General features: G+C 63.4%; 2 protein-coding genes across 2 annotated transcripts; one reads left to right on the top strand and one right to left on the bottom strand.

The window, feature by feature from the left end:
* Positions 1–19: 19 nt before the first annotated feature.
* On the bottom strand, positions 20–5,495 carry CYP27A1 (cytochrome P450 family 27 subfamily A member 1). Its single transcript, XM_075756916.1, has 9 exons — positions 5,222–5,495; positions 2,933–3,123; positions 2,466–2,665; positions 2,185–2,382; positions 1,886–2,046; positions 1,417–1,583; positions 998–1,079; positions 711–911; positions 20–608 (listed from the first exon to the last, which is right to left on the bottom strand). The coding sequence occupies exons 1-9, from the start codon at positions 5,453–5,455 to the stop codon at positions 483–485; spliced, it is 1,560 nt and encodes a 519-aa protein (XP_075613031.1). The 5' UTR covers positions 5,456–5,495; the 3' UTR covers positions 20–482.
* Positions 5,496–14,569: 9,074 nt separating this feature from the next.
* On the top strand, positions 14,570–27,228 carry WNT6 (Wnt family member 6). The gene is made up of 4 exons (XM_075755764.1): positions 14,570–14,646; positions 22,957–23,177; positions 26,179–26,480; positions 26,767–27,228. Exons 1-4 carry the CDS (start codon positions 14,570–14,572, stop codon positions 27,226–27,228), a joined length of 1,062 nt encoding a protein of 353 aa, XP_075611879.1.
* The last annotated feature ends 321 nt before the right edge of the window (positions 27,229–27,549 follow it).

The following is a 27,549-nucleotide window of genomic DNA, read 5'->3' as shown; positions in this document are numbered from 1 at the left end:
AAACTGAGGCACAGAGAAGTGGCTGAGGCCAAGGTCAGCTGTTCAGAGAAGACCCAGACATCCTGGCTCCAGGCACAGATCCAGGCACGGCTACACAACGACGGGACGAAGGAGACACCAAACGGCTGCAAGCCCCCTCCCCGCTCCCCCCTCCCCCCCAACCCCAGCAGAGCTCCCGGGTCCCCGACACAGCCCAGCTGGGCACGGGACGGGGGGGACAAAACCCCTCGTGGCATGTGAAAGGCACAGCAGTTCCCCAAGCCTCCTGCTGATTTGGGGTAGGGGGACACTAATGCCCCAGGGGCAATTTGGGGGCATCCCTCAACCCTCCCATCTTCCCCACAGTGGGGCTGGGAGCCCCCTGGCCCAAGCTGGGCAGGGGGTGGGTGCTGGGGTGGGTTTGCCTTCCTGCCCCTCCTCATGGGGCAGTGGGGGGTCCCCGCTTGGCACCCAGGGTGGGAGGGGTGTGGGTGGGCACGCAGTCAGGGGGCCCCCGGGCGAGCGATGAACTCCAGGTTGATGGGCTTGTCGGCCACCAGGACGATGCGGGACACAGACGTCACCTCCACACCACGGGGATCCGGACGCACCTCAAATGCCTGGATGATCTGTGGGGAGAGGTGGGGGGGGGTTGCAATGCTTCAGGGACCCCCTGGGACCCCCATCCCAACTCATGATGAGGTGCCCAGGGTAGGGGGGTCCTTACTCACCCTGGCAAGGGCCAGGTGCATTTCCAGCTCGGCGATGCGGCGGCCGACGCAGGCGCGGACCCCGTAGCCAAAGGGGATGGAGCTGAAGGGGTGGTGGGGGGAGCCGTGGCCCCGGAGCCAGCGCTGGGGCAGGAACCGCTCGGGCTCAGGGAAGTAGGTCTCATCGTGGGACATCGCGTAGTGTGCCAGGACAAAGAGGGTCTGCAGGGGCAAGAAGAGGGGGGTTAATGACCCTGCCTGGCCCCACTGAGTGCAGCAAGGGTCCCCACGGCACAGTCCCCACTCACGTTCTTGGGGAAGAGGTAGTCTCCAATGACAATGTCCTTCTCATAGAAGACCCTGGCGTTGGTAGGCACCACGGGGTAGACCCTGGAATATGGGGAGATTTAGTGGGACAACGGGACCTATCTGGGGATCCCAGAGGGAGAGAGCTGCAGGCAGGACAAGGAGGAGCATCTCCCACTGCTCAGCAGCTTCATCCCCCTCCCCAGGGAGGAGCTGGATGGATGCAGCCCTGTGGGACTGAAATTCAGCCCTGTGGGACTGAAATCCAGCCCTGCACCCTGCCCGGCCCGTGCCCCCATGTCCCCCATCACCAGCCATCCCGGTTGGTGCGTCCCCCAATGTGGGAAAAAGGGGCTGCCCCCAGCCCTGGGGAAGGGGATGTTGACAGGGACCCTGGGACAGGGGCAAGGCTGGGCTGTACCTCAGTGTCTCCTTGATAACAGCCCGAAGCATCGGCATCTTGGGGATATCCTCAGCACCAGGAAACCGGTTGGCTGGCACAACCGCTTTCAGCTCCTGGTACAGGGTCTCCTGGACACCTGGGTCCCGGGAGAGGTGGTACAGGGCCCAGGACAGCGTGTTGGAGGTCTGAGGGGAGGAGAGCATGGAAGGGAGTGAGATGGGGCTGGTACCCGAGCAGACTTGTGCCAAGCATGGCACCAGTACGGCACCAGACAGCCCCTGCTCCAGCACGCAGGGAAACCAGGGGTGAGGGACAGTGAGCACAGGGGAAACTGAGGTAGGGAGCAGGGCAGGGAGCAGCACGGAGGATAGGGTCTGTCCTGACCGATCCCTGAGGGTTTGCCCGTGTGGGGCATCAGCCCCCCAACCACCAGCCCAGAGCTCGCAGGGGCTGGGGAGCGCTCCCCCTCCCCGGCAGCAGCTCTCACCGTGTCCACGCCGGCCAGCAGCAGCTCGGCCACGCTGCCATAGACCTCATCCAGGGTGAGCCTGCCGCTGGCCAGCAGGTAGCTCAGGTAGCCGGACACCTCCTTGCCCCGCTCCACCTGCCCCTCCAGCTCCTCCATCTTCCGGTCAATCAGGGTCTTGCCTGTGGGGGCAGAGAGCAGGACCCAGCACTGACAGAGCGAGGGCAGCCAAAAGGACACGTGGCTGGGGACTGCCCCACTTTTGAGGGTCCTTAGGCGGTCCGATCCCACCGTGCCGGGCCCCCATCATCACCACTCACCGAAGGCGAAGATGGTGTCCCAGCTGTCCAGGTAGCGGTCCCAGAAGGGCAGTACCTTGCGGCTCCATCGGGGCAGGACGGTGGCAAAGATGGAGTTCTTGAACATGAGGTTGATGGAGTCAATGAAGCGCTGGGTCTCAGCGGGGACTTGCTGCTTCAGGCACCCGATGCGGGTCTCAAAGAGGATATAGGAGATCCCTGTGGGGGACAGGCTGCATCCAGACCCCTGCGGGGATGGGGAGAGCGGGGCAGGGCAGGGGCGAGGGGGATGACCCCCCTACCTTCCAGGGCGAAGCGGTAGAGCAGGTTGGCCACGTCCCCCACCAGCACCCCCGAGGGGCTGCGGCTCCGCTCGTCCCGCAGCCGCACCATCAGGTCTGACACCACCTCCCCGATGGCATCCGCGTACAGCACCGCCTCCGAGGGCTTCAGCAGCCGCTTGTTGAGGACCTGGCGCAGGCGGTACCAGCGCTCCCCTTCCCTGCGTGGGGATGGGGCTCAGCACCAGGGGCATGGCTGGGCAGGGGGCAGTGGCTGGCAGCAACTTCCCAATCCCCTGGAGCATCCACCCCACATCATGCTGGAACCACCCTGGGGGTCTTTCCACCCCCCATGGCCATGCCCTTCCTTGGGGGGACACACTGCTTGCAGGAGAGGAAGCAATGTGAGCTGCCACCTGGACTCTACACCTAAGGAAGGGACACGAGCTGCCTGCCACCCCACAGAGCACAGCCAGGGCAGGACTCACTCGGTGAAGGGTCCATACGGCAGGCGCCGGGTGTCCCGGTGCTCCTTCCACAGGGCCATGTCACTCCGCATGGGGTACTTGCCCTCCTGCCGTAGCAGCTGCTCCAGCACCACCGGGCTTCCGATGTTGATGTTCTCATAATGCCCAAAGGTCGACTTCCAGATGGGGCCGTAAATGCGCCGGGACATCAGCTGCGATGAACCAGAACACGGCAGGGTGAATGGGACAGGGCCAGCGCTGAGGCTGGATCAGTCCCTCCCTGGTGCTGCCATGCATGTGTCCAGCATGCTCTGCACCCACCTCAGGGAGCCCTCAGCACCAGCTGTGCCCAAGCACCCGTCTCTGACCCCCTCAAGCTGGCACCATCCTTGAAACAATCTGCAGATGGCTTGGGCTGGCATCTCCAGGCATGTGTCCTCAGCCAGCACTAAGCACACAAGACACCGACCCCCGGCACAGGCTGGTACATCCCTCACCCACCGCGGAGATGCATGGAGGGCCTGGTGGGTCTTTTGGGGAAGCAAGATCAAGAGGGGATGTCAGGGACAATTGCCAAGCACAGTGCTCTGCTGAGATGCTGGGCCATCGCAGCGGCTGTCGGGAGGCCCAAGCCCTGCTGCTTTCAGCATGGCCCCAGCTCTGCTCAATGTGGGGACAACAGTCCTTGCGTGGGTCCTTGAACCCACCACCTGATAAGGGTGGTTAATGATCAGCAGTGGAAGGGCAGCGCCAGGCTGGGGCAGGACTGGGATGCTCCCAGGGCAGGCTGCCACCCCTGGGGCATGGCCCTAGGGCCACGGGCTCACAAGCCAGCTAGGGGACATCCACCAGCATCAGCCCTGCTCTGGGCTCTGCCGGCCACAGCTCCCCTCTCTTTGACTGCACCCGAGGGTGCCATGCCTGCCTCCCCGCTGGGGAGCACCATGGTCCCCAAGTGCATCCCTCGGGGGCAGCCGGGCGCCCCTTTGCAAGTGGATCTGCACAGGGCCATGTCCAAGGGGTGCTTTCCATCCCATCCAGGCACTGCCAGAGCTCCTGCGGAGCGGAGCCAAACCTGGGGGGCTGCAGGGGACCTAGCACAGAAGCCCTGGTCCCCATTCCCCGCGGCTGCGGGGATACACGTGGTACAATCTCCCTTGGTGACTGACTGCATCGCAGCCTGCGCCCGGATTCAGCTGGATTCGTCACCACGGGGAGACGTTCCTTGTGCGTGGTGGCAGGAGGAGGGGGAGGGACGGCCGCCCCAGTGCCGCAGGCGGCTTGCCAGGCGAACACGCTGCGTGGGGCCATGGGGCCAAGCCCAGGTTGAAGCCTGCCCACCAGCATCTGCTGGCAGCCAGGACCCGACACAGCACAGGCCTCGGAGAGCAGAGCTGAGAGAAGCCAGAGCTGCTGGGATCCGGGGAATGGCACCTCCGGAGTACGCGGGCATCTGTCCACATAGCAGGGCCGCTCTTGGAGCCCCAAGGGCAGGAGCGAGCAGCAAGGAGCTCCCGTGCCCTCTCCCTGAGACCCCACTGCCCTGTGACAGCCCCTTCTCCAAACAGCAGTGCCCGGTGCCCTGCGGCACTGGGAAGCGCTGATCCTGCATGCTCCTCCGGCGGGTCAGAGCTCCAGGGTGCTGGAAGATGCCGCCTGGCTCGCGGCCAGCCAAGCCCATCGCTTGCTTCATCCAAGACGTATGAGGAAGTGTTGACAGAAGAAAACAAACACCTCTGCCTCTCTGGGTATCATCTGCCCAAACTCCTGCCTGGCTACCTGTCCCCCAAACCATGACTCCTCTGGCTTGTTGCAGCCAGGGCAGTTCAGGCTGCCCGGGGATGCCAGGACCCTGTGAGCCAACCCCGAACCTTTGCCCTCGGCTGCCTGGCTGGCTGGGGATGCTGGAGCAGCCCTGGTCTGGCAGGACCCTCCTGGGGCCATTCAGTTATGTGCTGGCCCCTCTTTGTGTTTCTCGCCCCAGCATCACCGCACGGTGCAGGGGTGCTCCCCGGCACCCAGCCCCTCCTCTCCCGCACCCCGCCGCCGCCGCTCAACTCCCTGCCGTCACTCGTAGGCTGCTCCCCCTCCCCAGAGCCCATCTCACCCAGCCCCCAGCACGCACCCACTCCTCGCTTTGCAAAACACCCCCCCCCCCGCCCAGCACCCTCCCTGCAACCCACCCGGGAGCCCCTCCACCCCACGCACACCTCCCAGCCGCCCCACGCACCCATGCAGGTTCCCTATGCCCCCGTGCACCCCGTAGCCCCGGCCCCCCCGCAGCCCCCGGGCCGGGCTGCCCCGGCGCACCTGGAGCCGGTGCGTGTGCAGCAGGTAGCCGCGCAGAAAGAGCCAGACGAAAGTCCGGAGCAGCCCCGGCCCCGGTAGCTCCTCCGGTCCCTTCAGCCGCGCCGGCCCCGCCGCCGCCGCCGCCGAGCCCCCGGTTCTGCGCGGCGGCCCCGGGCTGCTGCGCGGCGGCGGCGGGCGGGGGCGCAGGAGCAGCGGCAGCAGCAGCCGCCGGGCCCCGCCACTCGGGCCCGCCATGCTCCGTCGGCAGCGCACGGGACGGGGCGGGGCGGGGAAGCACCGGGGGCGACGGGGGGCGGCACCGGGGGCGGTGCGGGGGGCGGTGCGGGGGCGGCAACCGGGTACCGGCACGGGGCACCGCGCACCGGGAACTGAGCATCGCGCACCGGGTAACGCGCACCGGGTGCTGCGCACTGGGTACGGGCCCTGGTACCGGCTGCTGCGCACCGGGTACGGGCAACCGGGTGCTGCACAGCGGGGACCTGGCACCGGGCAGTCCATACCGGGCACTTTGTGCCAGCTGCTGCACACCGGCTACCAGACCGTGGATACTGGCTACAGCATACCGGGTACTGGTTCTGGCACACCGACTACCACGTCCTGTACAGCAAGTACACCGGGCACTGCTCACCAGCATCACGCACCACGCCCCGGGTGCGAAGTACCAGGAACCGGCATCGGCAGTACCCAGTGCCACGTACCAGGTACGGGGTGCCACGTGCTGTGCACTGCTCAATGGCACAGTACACCAGGCAGCTCACAGCCTGCACTGGCACACAGTGGCACGACCAGCACCCTGGGCACAATGTGGTGTGTGGCACCGGCACCGGTATCAGCACCTGGTGCTGCACACCAGGCATGGCATATGGCCAGCAGGTGCTAGGCATGGCTCACCAGGCACCACACACTGGCACTGGGTACCACACCCCAGACCCTGCACACCCCACAGTGCCACAGGACTTGCTGCTGGGCCTGCTCTTCAGGGCTGCTGCCCTTCCTGGCCCAAGCCCTCCTGCCCTGCCTGTCATACCCAGTCCCTGCCTTGTCTCCGTGTAGTGCAGGATGGTGCCCCAGGGAGCAAGGTCTAAGCTGTCCCAGGGCCTCTCTCAGCACTTCCTCTGGATGGGGAGACCTTGGTGTGCCCAGTGCAGCTGCTGGCAGCCCAGCTGCGGGTGGGTTTGGTTGGTCATTGCGACAGGGAGAGCATGGCCCCAGCTCCCTGGTGCAGGCCAGGCTGTCCAGCTCACAAGCAGGGCCACCAGGCATGTGGCTACCCTCTGGCTAGCCTGGCACTGCCACCAGGTCCCGGGGCCATGAAGCAGGGCGCTGCTCTGCCCTGGTGTCACTCCTGGGGCAGCCAGCACCACTCCTCTGGCTGGGACATCCCAGCGCTGATCATTAACCACCCTTATCGGGTGGGGGGGTTCAAAGTCCTGGACAGGGAGGGTTTGTCCCCAGGTCACAGCTCCGTGAGTGGCTGTTGCGCCTCTCGGTCTTGCCTCACGGAGGGGCGGGGGCTGTGCCAGCTCCCTGCCAGCGGGGACGGGGCTGTCGGTGCAGGATCCGGACGCCCGTGTTCCTGCAGACACCCCAGGCTGGGACAGCCAACCGTGAGCGCCTGCCGCCACCTGATGGCTGTTCAGAGCCAGCTCTGCAGCTCGCCCTGCCCCAGCCGGGCCCAGAGCCGGGAGCAGCGGGGAGCCCGGGCCCCAGCCCTGCTCGGGGCTTCCCAGCCCGGCACCCGGCCACCCTGCGGCCCTCGCTCCCCGTGGCAGGGGACGCCTCTGCTGCTCCCAGCCTGCTGTGGCTGCACTTCCCCTGGCTGGGGAGTAGGACCCCACCACCAAGAGGTTTAAACCTGTTGCCCCTTGCAAAAACAGTAAAAACTACAGGCAAGCGTGAAAAGTCTCTCGCCACCTTTTCTTATAAACCCCTTTATATTTTGGAAGGCTGCAATAAGGTCTCTCTGAACCTTCTCTTCTCCAGGTTGAACAACCTCAACTTTCTCAGCCTTTCTTCATGGGAGAGATGTTCCAGCCCTCTGATCATTTGTGTGGCCCTCCTCTGGACCTGCTCCGACAAGGTCCATGCCTCTCTTGTACTGAGGACCCCAGAGCTGGAAGCAATGCTTTAGGTGAGGTCTCATGAGAGTGGAGCATCACCTCCCTCACCCTGCCGGCCACGCTTCTTGTTTTGCAGTCCCAGATACAATTGGCCTTCTGGATATGGTACCAGCTCATACACTATTTTTCATCCATGAGTATCCCCAAGTCCTTCTCCACAGGGCTGTTCATCCATCCATCCATCCACCCATCCATCCATCCATCCATCCATCCCCCAGCCTGTACTGGGGACCGGGAGCAGGACCTCGCACCTGGCCTTATGGAAGGGCAGGCTTTACCACCGCAGTGCTGACCGCAGCGGCTCTCCGGGCCGGTCCCCGCTGCCTCCGCAGTCCGCCCCCGGTGGGGGGGCACTGGCAGCCCGGCTCCTTCCAGCTCCCGTCGCTAGGCTGTGCTCACCGCCCTCGGACCGCGGGCGGCAGCGGCGGGGGCCGGCCGGGGGCTCCGCCGGGGCCGGCTGCCAGGGCTGTGGGGGAGGCCGTGCAGGAAGGGGGGGGGGGTGTCGGGTGAGTCAGACACACACACACACCCCCCCCCCAGCCGGTCGGCGGGGACTTCCGAAGGGAAGCGGCTGGGCCATGACACATCCGCAGCTGGAGGATGCCGCGGGGAGCTGGGGGCATCGCCAGCTCCTGGGAAGTCCCCCAGTGCGGGGCCAGCCCTGGCCCCAGCTTGGTGACAAGCAGGACAGAGGCAGGAGAGAAAATGCTGCATTTATCCATGGGGATGGGGAGCTGGGGTGGTAGGTCCCATCCTGTGTGTCCCTGTGCTGCAGGGATGCTGTGACTCCACTTGTCCCACAGCTGCATCATCAGGTCTGACCTCACCTCACCGGCGGGACCTGTGGGTGCACAGGCAGGCACCATGGGACCCCTGTGCTCCTCTGCCCTCAATTCATCCACCACATATTGCTCATGGAGTGCTGCCCCCAACATGAAGGGCCCTGGCTGCCAGGACAGAGTGACAGCTTCTTTACGTGACTTGGGCAGCGTCATCCAGGGCTGGAAACTTTTCCCAGGGCTGCTTCCACTAACCCCCATTTGCTCTCTCACAGCCGGGGGGGAAGCAGAGTGTCCCAGGGGAGGACATCCCCTGACTCACCCCCAGGAAAACCCAGGCTGTGAGAAGGGAAGGCTGAACCCGAGGTCCCGGGGACCATAAATAGCCATAGGGAGATCCAGAGGGATGGGGACAGATCCCAGGCCTGGAGACAGCTATTCTTCTCTTACATAGAGGGTTCAAGTGGGACCCTCTTGTCCCTCTCCCAAAGGCCCCTATCCCCTCATTTTTCTCTGTCTGACCCCTTGGACCTGGGCAGGAGCCTGGGGACAGCACAAAGCTTTTGAAATGAGGTAAATCAACCAGCACAATGATGTGTGTCCCCACATCACACAAGGCTCAACACTTGGCAGCGAGGTCTGCTTCGGGCTCCCCCCACTTTGTGCCCTGCAGGACCCCAGTGGGCCAGGACCTTTCCCTGAGGATGTGGGAGTGGGACACTGGAGCGAGCCCCGGGGCTGGCGGCCCTTTATCTCCAGAGACAGGAGGCAGCCCTGGGCTGCTCTCAAGTGGTCCCGGCTGATTAGTGACTTCAAGTGCCTACAAAGTTATTCTAAGTCAAGTGGGCTCAAAGGGAGATGACCTGGGACTGGCAAGATGAGCACCGGGCTTTGCTTGGGTGTCCCCCATTGCCTCTGCTCCCCACCAAGCCCTCTGAGGCAGGGAGGTGTCCTCCCTCCTCCAGCTGCTCTCCCTGTCCCTTACTCCTCCTGCAAAAGTCTGTTTGCTCCAGCCCAAAGCAAACCTGATTTTATCTCCGGACTCCAGTTCCCTTGGCTGTGGGCCACGGTCGATGCCTCCCACGCAGGACTTGTAAAGCCCATTCGGGGACCCGCGCACAGAGAGGGCTGTGTACACTGCCACATGACATCATGTTTACAGCCCATGGGGGGGCCCAAGGACACCCCCTCCCAGCGGCATCGCTCCCAGCCCAAGCAATGTGTGTCCTTCCCGTGGCCGGACAGATGGACGTGCGGGGATCTGGAGGGAGCAGGACTCGCCACAGTGCCATGCCTGCCTGGAGAGGGGTGGTTTCAGCTTTGCTGCACTGGAAGCCAGTCCTCCCTGGCCTCAGTTTCCCCGCCGGGCAGTGGAGAGCAGATCCTGTGCTAGCAGTGAGGGTGCACTGCTGCAGCGGCACAAGGTCAGGCACTTGAGAAAGAAAGAGAAAGAAAGACAGAAAGGCAAATTTTCTCCCCTTGGGATGTGGATGCTCCCTTCTCTCCCAGGACAGAGCTGGGCCTTTTCTGCTGCTGTGTGAAGCTGAAGTTGTTGGGAAAGAGCAGCAATGTCCAGAGCCGCAGGGGCTCGCTAAGGAGTGCTAGGGCCATCCTTTCTCCTGTCCATCTATCTGTCCATCTGTCCTTTCATCCATCCATCCATCCATCCATCCACACCTGCATGCATCTTTCTATCTCACACCCATCTCTCCATCCATCTACTGAGCTCCGTGTGCACTCATCCATCCATCCATCCATCCATCCATCCATCCATCGACAAACACAAGCATCACTCTTCCCACCCATCCCCACACCTACCTGCCCATCCAGCCAGCCAGCCACTCACCCATCCATCTGTCCATCCTCTTATTCACACATCTATCCCTCCCTCCCTCCCCCATCTGTCAGTGCCTGAGTGATTCCCAGTCACTGAACAGCCCTCCTCCTCAGGGGCACGGGACGTGCCCACGGGTGTGAGCACTTGTGTGTGTGGAGCATGCTGCCCACATGGAGCACTACAGGCTGGGATGTCCCGGGCTGTGTCCACCCATGGGGCAGGGGCCAGGAGTGCCGGCCGGGGGGAGGCAGAGGACTTGTCTAATTTAAGAACGGGCTCCGCGGTTGCTATCAGCGCCAGGCGGCTCTGATCTGGGGACAGGTCCTCGTCAGCTCCACTCGCTGCCCGCCGTCTCGACATGAAAGGGCTCTGCGCCCCGATAAGGCCCCACACGCTCAGCCCTGGAGGTGGGCAGTGCTGTGGCCGACCCTGGGGGACCCCCAAACAGTGAGCCCTGGCGTGGCTGTCCCTAAATTCACCATCACCCCAGCACCACGGGGCTTGTGTGTTTGCTTGTCTGGGAGCTCAGCCCTGGGGGCTGCCCTCCGCTTTGGGCACTGGGTCGTGCCCTGTGTCACCACCAGGTCCCACCGGTGTCACGACCCCAGGGAGGGCTCCATCCCCAGCGTCCCCCTGGCTGCCACCAGCCCCTTTGCCAGCTGTTAGCCTGCACTGGAGTCCCCTGGCTGCGAGCGGCCGTGGATGGGGACCGTGTTATTTTAATAAGATCATTCTCCTCCTGCCGTGAGGTCTCAACCCTGGGCTTATGACATCACAGCGCACTGCCATGGAGATGCCGGGATGTCACAAACACAGCTCGATGACCTCACTGCAGGAGCAGGAGATGGGGCCAACCTGGGTTTGATCGCCAATGTCCTCGGGAATAAAGGAGGGGAGGGACGCTGGGAAAGTATGCGGCTGCTGAGCGCCGGGGTGTTTGGGTTGGAAATCGCCACGCTTTCCCCGCAGCGGGAAAGGCCCTTTCCTTCCTCCCCCCCATCTGCTCCCTCCCAGCGGCCAGAGCCCCCCCAACCTTGCGGCTGCGGGGCAGGAGGGCTGGGGGAGCGAGGCACCCCCATCCCTGCCCTTGGGGCCATGCAGTGGGGAGCGAGAGCCAGAGCTCAGCTTAGCGCCGGGGCACCAGCTTAGGGGCAGAGGGGGTCAGTGAGGGGGGCTGTGTCCCCAAGCAGGATGGGGCATTTGGGGGGTGCTTTGTTGCAGGAGCAGGATGGGGACCACTGGGGATGCTGTTGCATGGGGCAAGGTGGGTTGGTGTCTGGGGGAGGCCTCCTCTTCCCCAGGGGAAGCCCAAAGCCGTGCTGCTACATGGGAATATGAATCCTCATCACAGCACCCTGCAGCTGGACTCCAAAGCACCCCTTGGCCCTGCCCAGCCACCCAAGAGCTGTTCCCTCCCCAGCCCATAACCAGCAGCGTCTCCTGGGGACCAGCCCCCACTGCCCCATCACTCTTCCCCATCACAGCCCGGTTCTCCATCCTCCGCACTCAGACGTTGCCACTGAGGAAACCGCGGCTGGTTGGGGGGGACACCCGTCCCTCCACCTCTCTGCTGCAGGGGTGCAGGGGTGCCTGCTCTCCCCCTGCATCCCCCATCATTAATTTCCATCAGTGGCCAAGAGGGGCCGGGGCTGCCCGGGGGTGGCTGAGGAACACGGCGCTTTCCCCTGATAGCAAAAATAAATACATTAAAATTCTTGCAGGAGGCAGAAGAATGCGGGACGGCAGGAAAAAATTGTTTTATAATTTGTAATAACACAAAAGCCGGGGGGGGGGCGAGCTGTGAGAGGCGAGGGAAGGCAGAGACAAAGGATCAGCCGTGGCGTAGAAGGCTGCTTTGAGGTGGTGGTGGCGGCATCACCGTTGCCCGTAGCTCTGGCTCAGTGTCACCACCATGGCCTTGTCTGCTGAAGGATGTGGCCCTTTGGGTCTTGTTGCAGAAGGAGGGAGGTGAGCAAACTCCTGGGGCTGGGGTAACAGTCAATCACTCCCCAGCTGCTTAAGCAGGTCTCTGCATCTCCGTGCCTCAGTTTCCCCATTGCTAGAGGAGGATGTTTATGCAACTGGGAGAAAAGCTGGGAGGCAGGGGCAAATCCTGGGCATCCCCCTGGTCCCAGCCACCCTCTTACCAGCACAAGCAAGGAGCCCACCTTTGCCCATCCTGCCCCACCAGCCCCTCTCAAGGGGTTTTGCTGCAGGTCCCAGGTGATGTTCCCACGTAGATGCGGGGCACGTCACAACCCCCCCGGCCCCCTCCAGCCTGCCCTGACCTGGGACGTGATAAGCGAGTCACTGTGCACCAGCCGCACCTGCTCACCGGGACGGGGCTCCCCCCTCCTCCCGCTCCCCTCTTCAGGGCAATATCAAAGGGATTTTTCTGCCCTTAGGAAATCAGATAAAAGCTTCTCACCTGCCCCACGCTGCCTTTGCAAGGAGGCCGGGTGCTTGGGGCGGGGGGACAACAGGCACTTTCAACACGCCGGCAGATGAGCTGTGCATTACAGCCGGCCTCTGTAGAGCTCTACCTGCTGGGGCCCCGGGCACGGTATCAGCCTGTCCCCGGCCTCAGCAGGGACGTCCCCTGCCCAAAGGCTGCCTTCTGCTGGCTTCTCCTCTAGTTCTGAGGCAATAGGGTTCCCACGGGGCAGGTAGGATGGAAGCTGTTGGGTGAAAGCAAACTACACCGGGGACCAGACATGACACAGCAGCCCAGATGCAGCACCCAGCTCAGGGAAGGTCCCCGTGTCCCTGTGTTGGGTCAGGACAGCTCAATCCTGTCACCCAAACATGCAAAGGGTGCAGACTGGGCACCCAGTCCCTGTGTGGGAGGGCAGGGAAGGAGCAGGTGGGAAACCTGTGGAGGTGGTGGGAGTCTTTTACCTCCTACACCCAGGAGAGAGAGGAGAACTGTGCCAAGCCACAGATAAAACCTGAGTCATGCACCACCAAACGCTGCTGCTGGGGAGCAAACATGCCTGGGTGAAGGGGAGAAGTCACCAGTGATGGGAGCAAGGGGAGCACTGATGGGCAAGCCAGAGGCTAAAGGTGGGCAGGGGATGGGGGGTGGTAGCCTCTCAGGAAGGGAGACAAAGCCCAAATTGCTGCTGGAGGGAGGGATGAGCTCTGCTTTGCCCATCACTGGTGACAGATACCCCGTTTCCCTCGAGGTAACCCAGTGGGCTGGCTGGGTGCTCAGTGGAGGTGGGTGCAGAGGTGGATTAGGGCCCCCCAGCATGGCTGTCCCAGCCCCAGGATCTGTGGCCCTGATGCTGCTGGGCTGCGAGCTGCATCCCCGAGCTCTGCTGTGAGTCACGGATGGTGCAAGAGGAGGCAGAAACCCAGGGTCCAGGACTGAGCCCTGGGAAACCATTCCCAAGGCTGCACAGGGAGGAGAAAATTGGGGTGGCAGCCTACGGGCACCAGGTCCTCCTGTCCCCAGCCGCCCGCCTCTGCTGTGCCCCCCCCTCCCCTGCCTCCCAGGCCCCTCAGCTTCCTCCTGCCCCAGGCAGCTCCTGCTGCCTGCTGTGATCCGGTGCTGGGGGCTGTCTCCCTCCTGGGTCGCGGCTGCACCTGAGATGAGATCACTGTAAACAAGCCAACCCTGCCTGCGCTCTTCTCCTGGTCTCTTTGCTCCTGGGGCTTGCTCCTGTCACCCACCCCTATCTCCCCCTGCCCCCGGGATGTCTCCCCAGAGGAGTTGGAGCCAAGTGTTGGGAGATGTTTGGGGGGGGGGGGTGGTCACTCCTCCAGCATCCCTAGGCAGGACAGGCTGGTCCGAGGGCAGGCAGCACCACAGAGCCAGGCTTGTGCCAGGCGTACCCAGTCCAGGGACAGGGGCCAGGCAGGGCTGTGCTGGGTGGCAGTGAACGGGGCACCAGCTTTGGGCAAGACCACTCCAGGGGTGTCAGGGTCAGGCAGGAGAGCAACGGGCGGGTTCTGGGGGGCACCTCGAGGTCGGGTCAGGTTTGGCAGGGCAGCACCAGGACCCTGAGCGGAGCCAGGCAGGGCTGTGTCAGGCAGGCTCCCGCAGGGGCTGCAGGGCTGAGCTGGGCCGTGCCAGGTCCCCGGGACAGCGGGGGACAGGGCTGTGCCGGCCAGACCCCGCTAAAGGCGTGCGCGTCCAAGCGCGGCGGTGGGACGCGGGGCCGGGCAGGCTGCGGTCACAGTCCCGCTGCCGGAGGGTGCCCGTGGCCGTGACCGTGCCCACGCCGTGTCCGTGGCTGCGCGCCGGGAGCCGAGCTTGGCACCCAGGAGTCCCCCCGCCCGGCCCGCCCTGTCCGTCCCCCCGGGCTCCGGTTTCCCTGTCGGAGGCAGATGCTTTCGCAGCCCCGTCCCTCCTCCTCCTTCTCCGGAGCAGCCTCCGCGCCGCGCTCCAGCCGCCCGGAGGTGCCTGCCCAGCCCAGCCCAGCCCCAGCCCAGCCCCGCCGGCCGCGGTGCCCGCCCGCCCCGGCCCGGCGGAGGCAGGCAGCGGGCACCCACCCGCCGGGGCCCCGGCTGGACCCTCGGGGCGGCGGCGAGCCCGGCTGCCCGGCTCCCCGCGGGGGCGCGGAGGGGGCTCGGCGCTCCCCGCCCCCGCCCTCCCAGCCCTGGCAGGATGCTGCCTTCCTCCCGGACCCAGCTGGGGCTCTTCTTCATCCTCCTCTGCCCCGCCAACATCATCGGGCTCTGGTGGTGAGTAGGACATCCCGGGGTGGGTGCCAGGAGGGGTGCGCAGAGTCCCTCGCTCTCCAGGGGTGGTTCCCCCACCCCAGCTTGGAGACAGAGTCCCCTACACCCAGGGTACCCCTTGGATGGGGACCGCTGCTTGCTGGCCAGGTGGATCTAGCCCGGGGGCACCCCCACGCTGTTGGGGTTTGGGCACCTGAGCACGTTGGGGACAGCAGGCTGGGGGGTCCCTGGGGGTACGGGGTACCCAAGTCCTGTGGACAGAACTGCAGCCTGCCTCCCCGCACCCCAAGCCCACAGCCCAGGACGGTTGCACGCCTGTGGGGCAGGGAAGGGGAGGCAGGGGCCTCCAGACCCCTCCAATAAGTCAATTTTAATTAAAAGCCCGAGGGTCCCTATGGTGTCCCCTCCTGAGTGGTGGCCTGGACGTGGTGCGGACAAAACCCCTGTTTGTAATGGTGCCTTCATCAAAGGCAGAGACGGTGCCTTGCAGGATACTGGAGGGGGTGGGGGATTCATTACAGGCACAGAGCTGGGACCCAGCCTTGGAAAGCCCAGGTATCTGTCGAAACATGAACTATTTAAATCTATTAAGAATTTCACCCAGCCTGTCTTTATCCGGTTTTAAGTGCTTAGATTCCAGCTCCCCGGCGTGCCGTCCGGGCTATCATTCATTATCTGAGGCTATTCGTCTCCACATTGTCACACTCTTTTGACCCCTAAAATAAAGCTCTCCATAAGCCTTTCCCCTCCCGGTCCCCTGCCTGCCCGCCGGTGATTTATGCCGCAGCTCCATCCCCTTCACTAGCCCTGGCTCCAGGGGTGTGGGGCAAAAGTGCGGGGGCGGGGGCTCGGTGGGTATAAGTGGTGCTGTTATGGTTGGTTTTACACCAGCTGAGAATTCGGCCTTGGAGCCCAAGCACTGTGTTTGTTGCTGGGGAAGGGGTTAACGCGGGTGTGAGAGGGGCTTGCCTTGGGTTTTTGCTAGAGGAGGGGAGAGCAAGGTAGGGTGAGCCCTGGTCAGGACAGGGTGTGTGCCGAGGGTACCCCTGCTCCCCACCACCCACTTTGGGGTAGCTGCGCCATCCCAGGACACAGTCCATCCCACTAAGTTTTCCCTGGCTATTTCTCAGACCACTGCTCTGCACTCGCAGCTGTCCCTTCAGGTCCTTGCACTTTCTCTGCCCCATCCTCATCAACACCCACCCGGTGAGCCCTCACCCTCAAGCTCGTGCCCCGTGCACCAGCTCTGGGGACATTGGTGCCATCCTGCCCATGGCTGGAGAGGGCAGGGGTGAAGCGGCAGCTCGCTTTGCCTTTGATTCGGGAGCAGGCAGATGGGACCAACAAGGGCAGGGTGCTGGGGTACCACTGCCCCTCACCCCAGCTGCTCAGAGCCACATCTTGCCGCTGAGCCCGGGTCCTGCTGGTGCCGTGACTATGCCATGCGTGTGCTGGCAGTGCCGGCCTGGGGAGATTAGCAGGATTTGGCAGAGGAGGGCAAGGGGTCAAACTTGTTTTTTCTTCTTTTAAAAAAGAAGAAAAGGAACCTTTAATTTAAGAATAATAAACCAGCTGCACGCAGTGTGGCCGAATGCGCTGGGCAGCAGAGCGACCGCAGGGGGATCACCAGCATGCACTCTGCTTCACTCCGGAGCCCAGAGCCAGGAAGCTGGGAGGAGGTGATGTGTGGATGAGGCCACCAGCACCACCAAAAGGACATGCCGGGCTTCCTGGGATGGGGCACTGGAGCAGCCGGCTGATTCATGAGCTGCTTCCCCCAGAGCTTGGGATCTCCAGCCCCCGGCTGAGATCATCCCTCATTTCCAGGGAGCTCTTCCCGTGTGGGGGAGAGAGGTCTGGGCACTGCCCAATCTTTCAAGACAGCTTGAGACGAGCATCTTCCACATGCCTGCTCCCAGTACCTGTCCCCTCTCCCAGCACTGCTGTCTGTAGGTTTTGCTTTTGGTGAGGAGGGGTTCAGGGATGCGGCCATGTGTTGTGCCAGGGCTCCTGGAAGCCCCAGATAGAGCTGTTCCTTAATGTCCCTGTCACCAATGCATAGGGACGTTGGTGGTACACCTTCGCTTGTGCATCTCTGCACGCTCACCTGGGGCACCTGTGGGTGCTTAGCCAAGGGGCATGTTCCCCTGGGCAAGAAAGGACAGTCTCTACCACCCCACCCATCCCACCCCTGGGTGCATTGGATGTGCAGTGGAGGGGGCTGCCTGTTTGAGGCGTTTTTTCTCATGCTGGTGACAAACTGATCTGTGAGAGTGGCATGGTGGCATGCAACATGTCAGGGTCCCGGTGGGGATGGTCCCCAGCGCAGGCACACAGCAGGGCTCAGCCATTCATGGGTGGTAATGGCTCCCATTGGGATTCTGCCAGATAGCTGCATCTACAGAGAAAGGTTTGGGTGCAATATGCGAGTAGTGACATCATGCTGATGACATTGTAGCCTGAGAAAGAGCATCCTCATTGTGGTGGAATGTCCCCAGAGGGCTCACTGAAGATACAGTCACCCTTGTCCTGTGCCCCTGTGTCTAAGAAGAGGCAGAGGGATGGGGGTGGACAGACACACAGACCTTTCCATGATGGAGGGGAGCAGGCTATCATCAGTGCTGATGAGGAAGATGTGTCATTCAGGTGCTGCTGGTCCCTTGGTTAGTGGCAGGCTGCAGGGACCAGGCTTCCCTTCCTTCCACCAGCCTGGTAAAATCTCTTTCTTCCTCCTTTTCATGTTTCTCACCCAGCTTCTTGTGCAACAGCGATTCCTCTCTGAGTAGGAGAGGTAGGGACCGCCTGGGGCTCCTGGGCTGGCCTGGAGGGTGCAGGGATATGGGGTGGCCAAACCTGGTGTGTCAGGAGCCCTGGGCAGGTTGAGGGCAGGATTTCAGCCGAGCCGGTTTGCGGCTGGGCTGTGCTCACAGGGACTGTGGCACTGTGGGGATGGGGGTGAGCAAAGACCAGCTTCCCCAGTGCCCCAATGCCCGTCAGCACAGCCGAGAGCCGTCAGGAGGTGGAAGAGAGCGCAAGGGTGAAAACCATCCCGGGTGAGATGTTCTCTGCTCCAGCTGTGGGTCTCAGGGGGCCCAGAGGGACAGACACCTGCCCTGTGTCCCCTTCTCATGCATCCCCACTGGCAGTGTGTCTCCAGGTCTCCGTGGGGCTTCCCCAGATGCCGGCTCAGGGAGGACCCGTCCACCAGCACCCATGGCTGCACCCCTGCTTGAGGGGATCCCAGACCCATGCCCCCTGAAGCCACTCGGTTGGGTTTCTGGGGCGCCCCCTTCTCTTCCACTGCCTTGACCAGCACCTGCCCGGTGTGGAGCCTGTAAGGGCAGGCTGCCGGGCTGCAGGGCCCTGCCTGTGTACCTTGGGGTGAGCATCATGAGTCACCCCCTGGGCCCGCTGACCCACACCTGTCACCCCACAGCCCCCCCCCAGCGCCCAGCAGACTGGGCTGCCCGGCTGTCCCAGGCATGCCCTCACCCCCGGAGCAGCACAGTGTGGGCAGCAAAGCACCTCCCAGTGCGGGAGCATCTGCCCGGCAGCATGTCCCTGTATCCCTTCTGGGGCAGCCGCTCACCCCCTGGGTTTTTCAAAGTGAAAATGTTTCCCTTGCACTCTTTGAGATGGCACTGGCTCCAGAGTTGTGCCCTCCTGCAAAGACCAGAGCTGAGCTTTCCCCCATGCCATTCCTCGTCCCCTCCTGGTCACCTCCACTCTCCCACGGTGACACCCAGGCTGCCCAGCCCTGCCATGTGCATGCCCCAAGCTGGAGGGTCAGTTGGGCTTTGCATCAGAGGCTTGACCCCTTCAAATCCTCTCCTTGTGCGGGAGGGTGCTAGGCAGAGCTGGGCACACCCTGATATTTGCTCAGGATGTACAGGGTCTCGCTGCCACACATAGCACCTGCATTTGGGCATACGCTAGCCCAGCCCTTGTTCCATTCCAGCTCCAGCCTCCATCAGCACCTGGAGGAAGGCACAGTGACCAGGGGTGGGTGGACCCCTTTCTTCTCATCCCAGCCCTCCCAGGGCTTGGAAATGGCTTTGGGACCCCCACCCCTGCAGGCACGTGCTCCCTCCATCCAGCCCGGTACCCGCAGCACAGGCTTGGGCAGCTCCTGCCCGCGAGCGCCCAGCCTCGGCGTGACCCTGCAGTCGGCAGGTCGGTGGGTTGACGCTATGCCACCCCAAAGCCTCTTTCCTTTGGGCAGTTTCCCAGCTCTTTGCATGCCATCCTTGCCGAGGAGGTGTGAGGGGGAGGGCAGGGAACGGGGTCCCCCTGCTCTCCCTGACCTGCGGCATTTCCCACTCCCTCGGTGCCCCTGGTGCTGCTTGGCAGCTGAGCCCCAGCCGTGCCCCCCAGGGCAGTGACTTGCTGCTTACTCACCCGCAGTGCTCCTCCTGCTCTGCTTTCCACACCCGATTGCCCCGGTTAGTAACCCGCCTCCAGCGGCACCCACGCACTGCCCCGGGTGAGGGGCCGGGCACTCGCTGCACGCCTGCGTGGTGTGAAGGGAAGCCAGATGGGTGAAAATTCATGGGTGTCCCCCCCCCCTCGCCCTGTGTGCACAGCTTGGAAAGAGATGGGCCCAATGGCAGGTGTGAAGCAAAGCTTCTACAGGGTCTGATTTCCTCTCAGAGTGTCGCTGAATGTGACACCAGTGGGTGGGATGCGGGGTGACCTGTCCCCTCGGGGATGGCACTCAGCTCCCCAGGGCTGGTGTCCTGCAGTTCTCGCCTCTCCAAGCAGGTGAAGAAGTGCCTATGGGCTTGGGGCGATGGGCTGGGCACTCTGGCATCCTTCATCCCCCTCCTGAAGGTATCCAGGGGCTGGGATGGAGACCTGGATGTGAGGCAAGACGTACAGGAACGCCCAGGCAGCAGCACTCGATGGGTGCAAACCCGGCCAGTCCCACGTGGAGCTGGCATGGCACAACCACTGGGTTTCAGGGCTGTCAGAACCAAAGGAGGCATTTTTCCAACCAAAGTGCAGGTGCCGTTTGTGAAGGCTGACCACCCTCTTCCTTGACATTGGCTCCCTGCAAAGCAGGACCCCACCGGCTCCCCTTGATCATGGTCTGCTGGTGAGGGCCAGGAGAAGCCCTGCTCCACTCCATCCCCATGTCCGAGGGGGAGATGGGGACTTGTGCCAGGCTCCTTGGTCTACGACTTTGGCTGGGAACCAGTCAGGGACATACTGGAGGCTCCATGACCAACAGCTGAGCCAGAAAAGCTGGTGATTGTGGCTCTTGGGAGCCCCCAGCTCTGTCACAGCCGGGATGGCGTCCAGAGCACGGGGCTTGCATCAGAAGCCCCAGTGACTCCTGTTTCCCGTGTGTCACCTGGACTGAGGTCAGGCTGCGGCTCCATCAGCTGAAGGTGTGACAGCAGCGGGTTGGTGGCAGGTTGCAGCTCCTCTTCTGTGCCTCAGTTTCCCCTTCCAGCAATGGGGGTGGTTTCCCTTGCACAGGGGTGCTGGGAATCACGGCGGAAAGCGGAGCTTATCGTCCCGGCTCCTTTCAGGGTGAGGCAGCAGCCAGCTGGCGGCAGTTTTGGCAGCCGGTGAAGGGTGCTGGGGACAGCCGGCAGGGATGCTGCCGAGGTACCAAGCCCAGCCGGGGGTTGCCAGGGGGGAAGTGGTGGGGGGCCGGGTTGCCCCGGCTGAGTTGGGGGGACTGACTGGCGACCCGGTTCCTTCACCAGGGCAGGGGGAGGAGTGCCCGGCGGCAGAGGTGGGGCACCTTAATTGTAGATGCGGGAGGCCTTGGAGCAGGACAAGCTCAGGCAGATCTGGGCCCCGCGCCGGAGCCCTTGCCAAAGCGGTAGCAGTTTGGCAGCATTTTTCTTGCCCTTGTCTCCCCCCTGCTCCCCCCCCCCCCCAAACCCTCCAAAGCAAAACAGCTCTTGGGCTCCTGGCAGCCTCCCTGCGCCAGAAAGCGGAGCCCAGCGGAAATTAATATTGCGCCGGACTTAGGCAGCCCACCCCATGCCTCGTCAGCGTGACCAGCGAGCTCTGGCGCGCTCCCGCTGGTTTTGCTGCCGCCTGGGCCATGGGTGGGGACCCCCGTGGTGCCGGCGAGCAGCCTGCCGCCCCCCGGCCCCGCGGGGCTGAGCTCTTCTTCCCGGCCTGATCTGGTGGGCCGGGGTGAGCCACAGTTCAGCATTTGATCTGACGGCCCCGGGGGGCTGGCGCATCGTTTTTATATGAGTACAAAGAGTCGTCTCTTAATGAAAGTCCCATCCCGGCTCCTCTTCTTCCCCACCCTGCTGGAGCAGGCGGCCAAACCCCCGCCATCCCATTGGGGATGTCGATAGCCCACGGTCCCCTGAGAAGGATGAGCTCAGAGCCTGGCATGGAGGCTTGAATCCCCATGCGGTTGTCGTGGGATGGGACTGGACAGGCTCGCTGGTGGCTTTCCACATGGGCCTCAGCTTCCCCATCGATGGGGGACCTGTGCCAGCCCAGCCACAGCCCCACGATTCTTCCCCAGCAGTCCCGTCCCTTTGCAGAGGCACCCATGCATCACGCAGCGGGATACTCATGCAAAGGGAAACCGACCTGGGGGGGAGCAAAGGGAGATGGGTGCTCCCCAACAGCAGTGTGGGCTTGCCCCAGTCCTCCTGGAGGACACCTTTCTGGGCTGTGCCTCTTGGATGAGCTGTTTAACCCTGTAAACCACCAGCCAAAGCATAAGGGCTCCTTTTCCAGCTGGGATTTGGTGGGCAGGAGATGGGGACATCTTGGGAGGCTGACGTGGGGCAGAGGAACCCTGGCAGGACCTCAAGCTTAAAACGAGGGGCTCAGAGGGGGTTTGCACCAGGGGCGGAGTGGCAAGCGAAGTGCTGCAGCCACCCGAACGCAGCCCCCCAGCTGCACGAGAGTGAAAAGGAAACCCAGAACACAGTTATACACTGAGATTCAGCTCATGATTTTTGAGCCCCTGGGGGCTTGGCCAGACTATAAAGGTCTGCGTTTGGAAGCTGCAGTGCAGCCGGAGCTCCCCAGTGAGCGGGGCTGGCCGGTCACTGCTCCCCCAGGGACCCCAGGGGTCGTGGCCTCGCAGTCCCCGGGCATCCCAAAGTGCTGGGGGATGCCAAGTTCAGCCCTGGGGTTCTGTGGGCATCCACAGCCAGGAAAAAAATCACGTTATTGAGCAGAATGAGCTCTGATCCCACAGGAGCGGTGCTGGAGGCGAAGGGGGGGGCGCTGAGTGGGGCTGTGTTTGGGGCATGCTAAATTCGGGTGGGACATGGCCATGGTCTTTCCTTGCCGCGGGATGGGCGGGAGGCTGTCGGTGTGGCATGCCTGCCCTCTGCCCGCTGCAGCTCTGGCGCTGCCCACGGCGGAGCTGGAGCTTCGCCCGCCCCGGCACGGGGCACGGCGCCGGCGGGCTGCACAGCTGCACGAGCCGTGCCACGGAGGGCACTCCAGGCGAAATGTGTGGGGAAAGTACAGGAGTTTCTGTAGCCAGCAGCACGCCAGGGAGCGTGGTGTCGTGCTCAGACTTTGCCTCCCAGCCTGGAGAGCCAGGCAAGTCGCTCCAGCTAGGCTGGCAGGGAGGAGCTGCCTCTGGCACGGGCCCAGCCAAGACTTGCCCTCCCGCGCTGGCATCAGCAGGGCTGGCGATGCCACCTGCATCCCTCCCTCGCACGCCTGCACCCATGAGCGGCTCCGTTCCCCCCGGGGCCAATGCCTGGGTAAGGGGAGGTGAGCATGGGAGCCTGGCCAGCAGCCAAGGGGCTTTATCGCTGGCAAGGTCACTCGTCTCGTCTCCCACGGGGTGAAGCAGCGAGCCCCCCTGGAAAGGAGGAGGTGCACTGAGAGTGCTGGCTGGGCTCCCTGCTGTGCCCACAGGGCTCTGGGAGCTGCAGCTGCACTGGGCATCGGACACACCGTGATGCCAGGGCTGTGCTGGGTCAATGCCAGACCCAAAGAGCAGGTGCTGAGCAGCACAGTGTCTCTGTCTCCTCCCACCGGGGACACAGCCATCACCCCCAGGCACATCCCCAAGGGCTTTGGAGTGTAGAGTGCACGTGACGGCATCCTCCAGTCAGCTGTGCAGCTGGGGATCTCCCCTGTTCCCCTATTCCCCACCTGCCTGGGCAGAGCAAGGTGTCCCCTGGGTGCTGGAACGTAGGTGCCACCCATACCTTTTGCCCTGTCCCCTTGTCACCCAGGCTCAGCGCTGAGCTGGCATTGCCCCATGGCCTCGTTCCGTCCCTGGGAGCAGGTCTGGCCATGCCACCCTGGTCCCCCCCGGCTCAGGTGCTGGTTTTGCTCTGCTCGCTGTCCCTCCTGCAGGGCAGTGGGGAGCCCCCTGGTCATGGACCCCAACAGCATCTGCCGTAAGACGAAGCGGCTGGCAGGGAAGCAGGCGGAGCTGTGCCAGTTAGAGCCGGAGATCGTGCAGGAGGTGGCCAAGGGCACCAAGCTGGGCGTCCGGGAGTGCCAGTACCAATTCCGTTTCCGCCGCTGGAACTGCACCAGCCACAGCAAGTACTTCGGCAAGATCCTGCAGCAGGGTAAGGCCAGTATTTCCTCAGCTTCCCATCTCACGAAAAGTAAACCACAGCCTCCAGCTGCTTGGCCACGTGCCTCCCCGGGACTCCTGGTGCAGAGTCTGGGCGTGCAAACGTGTGTGTGTGTGTGTGTGTGTGTGTGTATGCGTGCACATGGAGGGGCTTGCTCAGTGCTCCCCTGTGCAGTCATGCTGAGGTTTTACTGCCGGGACATGTCTCCCCGTGTTGTAATGAAGCAATTACCAATGCTCCCAGACAGCGCGGGGCTTCACAAAGCCCAAGAATGCACCCTCGTCTGGCAGTGATTTACTACTCCCCCGGGACCCCGGGGTGTGCTGGGGGAAGGGGCCTGGGCATAAGGCAGCACACAGCCCCTTGGAGCTGCCCCTTGCCCCATGGGTGCCCTGCAACTCCCTCCTTCTGGCCTTGCAAGGAGCAGAGGAGAGGAGTGCTGTCTCCCCATCCCCGCATCCCTGGTGGGCACCCTGATGTCACCCCAAGGGACAGAGGTGCGGTGGCAGGGAGGGATGGGCAGGTCCCAGCCAGGTGGATGCAGTGGTCCAAGCCCAGCCCAGCTGCATCAAAGCCAGAGCAGGGGCAGAGCGAGGGGGCACCTGTGAGTCTGTAAGGGATGGGAAAGCCCTGCCACGCTCCCCAGGGAGAGTGGCTGGGGTGGGTAGGGAAGGGGGCGATGCTCAAAGCACCTCGGGCTGGTAGGACCACTTAGTGGGTGGTGAGTTTAGTCCTGCCCCTGTTCCCATGTTGGTCCCTGTGCTGGGGGGGCTTGAAGATGCTGGAGTAAGCCCCAGTGTCCTCAGCCGTCACATCTCCCACCGGTACATCTACTGGGCCAAGCCAGAGTGGGTACGCCCTTGGGCCCTGCAAGGGGGACAGCGTGGCAGTGCCTTGATGTCGCAGGTTTGCTGTTCTCCTCCTCTCCAGAGGCACTGGCAAGGGCAGAGCACCCTGGGCACCCGGCAGCTGCAGCGCTGAGGGGGGGGCAGAGCTGGGGCCCCAAGGGAGACACCAGCCTGTGGCGGGGAGAGAGGCTCATTTAAGAAACTGATTTGCAAGTGTAGGTTCCCCCTAATGCAGGAAGATATTTTCAGTTGGGGGGCAGAGAGTCAGGGTGTGCGGGATCACTCCTGCCTCTGGAGTCATCTATTTTCACACTGTCCTGGCAGCGAGGCATGTGGGATCTGTGCCAGGCAGCGATCTGGGCTGGAAGCAGGATGGGATGCCAGGGCCAGACCTGATAGCGAGTGGGTGATGCTGGTGTATGAGCTGTTGGGTACCTGGGTGCAGCGTGGGTTGGAGAAGATGCAGGCGCATCAGGCATGGGGATGCTGAAGGAGCCACCATGCTCTCTTTGGCCCAGCCTTGCTGCTGGGGCAGTGGAGATGAGCAATGTCCTGGGGACAGTGATGAGTTTGGGATTCCCTGGCACTCTGAGGACATGGGACATCCCAGCTGGAGGCATGGAGACCCCCAGGGCTCATCGTGGGTGTCAGAAGCAGAGAGCTCACCCTGCGCTGAGAGATGCCAGCAGGCACCAGCCTCCCTGCAAGCCTGCAGGAACTGCACAAGCCATCAGAATTTTTGGGGTTCCCAGATGCCATCCAAAAGCGTCCTCTTTCCAAGGATGTTGCGGCGAGCTCCGGTTCCCAGCCACAGCCTCCCTGGCGCAGTCACGGCCATCCCCCCGTTCCCTCCCTGCTGCCCGTGTCAGGCAGACGTGCCAGGGCAGGCTGGCTTGGGGGCAGCCACGTGTCTGGAGGAGCTGTCAGAGGAGCGGCCCCCCCCGGTCCCCAGCTGGCAGGGTGGCATGGGGAGCTCTGCCAGCCACGGGCTGCCTGCCGAGGGCTCTGCCAGCCCCAGGCGGGAGCAGGCGGGTGGTCGTGTGGCTTAAGGGGGGCAGGAGGGCCAGGGCAGGGGACGCCCGTCCCCGGGGTGGCACTGCTGGTGAGGCACCAGTGTGCCCAGTTCCTACCAACACTGGCGGGAGTCAGGTGCTGTGTGGGCTTGTGAAGGAGCCACTCATGGAAACGGTGCCCGGGAGCCCCTCTTCCTGCAGCCCCCCAAGTCAGAGTGCTGGAGACTGAGGAATGGGGCACACCCCCAAAACACACCTTCCCTCTGTCCCCAAGCTCCAGGCACCTCTTCTGTGTCACTACCCTGGGCCAGCCCTGCCCTGGCATTCAGGTGGGCAAGGGTTTGCCTGGCACAGGGGTGGGGGGAGCGCAGGAGCCCCCCGAGCAGGGCGCCGCGCCCCTGCTGCCAGAATCCCCCGCTGGCTGCGGCTGTGAACGGCAGGTCCGGGCAGGGGAAGGATGCTTGGAATTCGTGTCCCGGAGCAGAGAGAGACAGGAGCAAATACTAATAATAAATAATCCTGCAGGGTGGAGGCTGTGCTGGCGGAGGGAGGGGGGGCAGGCAGCACCCTGTGGCAAAGCAGGTACCGGGGGGAGAGCGGGCAGCACAGCTTCACTGCTGCTGCCTCCCAGGCGGGTGAGTGGCACCCACAGTGTCCCTCACAGTGCTTCTCCTCAAGTGCCAGCTTGCAGCTGGGGATGGGATTTTTACTGCTTGGAGGGACATTGTAGGGTGGTGTGAGGAAGCTGTGGGTATCACCCGGTCACCCAGGACAGCCCTGCCTGCAGCCAGCACCAGCTCACTGAGCTTCCCTCTTTTTTATGGGGCAGCACCCATCCTTGCAATGGGAGGCAGAAGATTTGTTGTCCCACGGACCCTACAGCTGGGGTGGAGGAATGCTGACAGAGCCTGGCCATCCCCCAAATTCTGCTTATCTGCTTGCAAGAGACAGCTCCTGCCCGAGGCAGCCCACTCTGGGGTGGGTGCATCACCCGGGGAACAGCACAGAGCACAGAGGAAGGGGAAGAAGGGGAGGTTCAAGCACCCATGGGGTGCCAGCGGGTGGATGCTTTGATTGCAGAGTCTTTGCCAGAGCTGACCCAGCATCCCGGCCCTGGCTGTTCCCCTGCAGATATCCGGGAGACAGCCTTCGTGTACGCCATCACGGCGGCCGGGGTGAGCCACGCCATCACACAGGCCTGCAGCATGGGTGAGCTGCTGCAGTGCGGCTGCGAGCTGACGCGGAGCCGGGCTCCCCCCTCACCCACAGCAGGTCCGGGCACTGAGGGCACGGCCTGGGAGTGGGGGGGCTGCGGGGACGACGTGCAGTTTGGCTACGAGAAATCCCAGCAGTTCATGGATGCCAAGAGCAAGAAAGGCAAAAATGATATCCGAGCTCTCATCGACCTGCACAACAACGAAGCTGGGCGTTTGGTAAGGCCCCTACACTCCCTGGCCTCTGCAAGCATCACCCCCCCATGCCCTCTACCCAGCTCAACCCTCCACCTTTATCTCCTCCAAGCCATGTACCTGCACCAACTTTGGGTGAAATATGGACCAGTATCTTTCAGGAGCCCTTTGCAGGTGCTGTGGAAACCCCCTGCCCCACCATAGCACCCTCCCCCGGGGCCAGGGCAGCACCAAGAGGCGGGGATTTGGTTTGAGATGCTGGGCAGGGAGGCGGGGGATCGGAGGTTGAGCATCCCTGTCTCTTCCCCAGGCGGTGCGCAGCTACATGCGGACAGAGTGCAAATGCCATGGGCTGTCAGGCTCCTGCACCCTGCGGACCTGCTGGCGGAAGATGCCCCATTTCCGTGAGGTGGGGGACCGCCTGCTCGAGCGCTTCAATGGGGCTTTCAAGGTGATGGGGGGCAACGACGGGAAAACCCTCATCCCCGTAGGTGACAACATCAAACCGCCCGACAAGCAGGACCTCATCTACTCAGCCGACTCGCCCGATTTCTGCTCGGCTAACCGTAAGACGGGCTCGCTGGGCACCCGGGGCCGCGTCTGCAACAGCACGGCCATGGACACGAGCGGGTGTGACCTGCTGTGCTGTGGGCGAGGGCACCGGGACGAGACGGTGGTGCTGGAGGAGAACTGCCTTTGCCGCTTCCACTGGTGCTGTGTGGTGCAGTGCCGCAAGTGCTCCGTCCGTCAGGAGCTCAGCCTCTGCGTCTGATGGCCCGGGGTCAGACGAGGACAATTTGGGAGGTCATCCCCAGGCTCACGCTGCAGCCCCCCCCCCCCCGGGACAGATACAGGCTGAGCTGGTGGCAGGGACAGCGGGCGTGAGCCTAGCTCTGCACCCTGGGGAGCCCTGGCTTCCCCAGGGGACAGCGTGGGGCTGCCTGGCATCCCCATGGCCCCCACAGTGGGGGCTGCGGGCACAGAGCTTCCACTAATAAAGCTATTTAAAGCTGGTGTGCCGCAGTGCTTCCTGGGGAGGGCTGGGAAGCACTGACAGCTGTACCGGGAAGGGACCGGCTGGAGAACTGTCCTG

Source organism: Balearica regulorum, chromosome 6, assembly GCF_011004875.1.
Source record: "Balearica regulorum gibbericeps isolate bBalReg1 chromosome 6, bBalReg1.pri, whole genome shotgun sequence".
Taxonomy (NCBI): domain Eukaryota; kingdom Metazoa; phylum Chordata; class Aves; order Gruiformes; family Gruidae; genus Balearica; species Balearica regulorum.
Note: the sequence above shows the minus strand (reverse complement) of the source record. Positions and strands in the feature narration are given on the sequence as shown.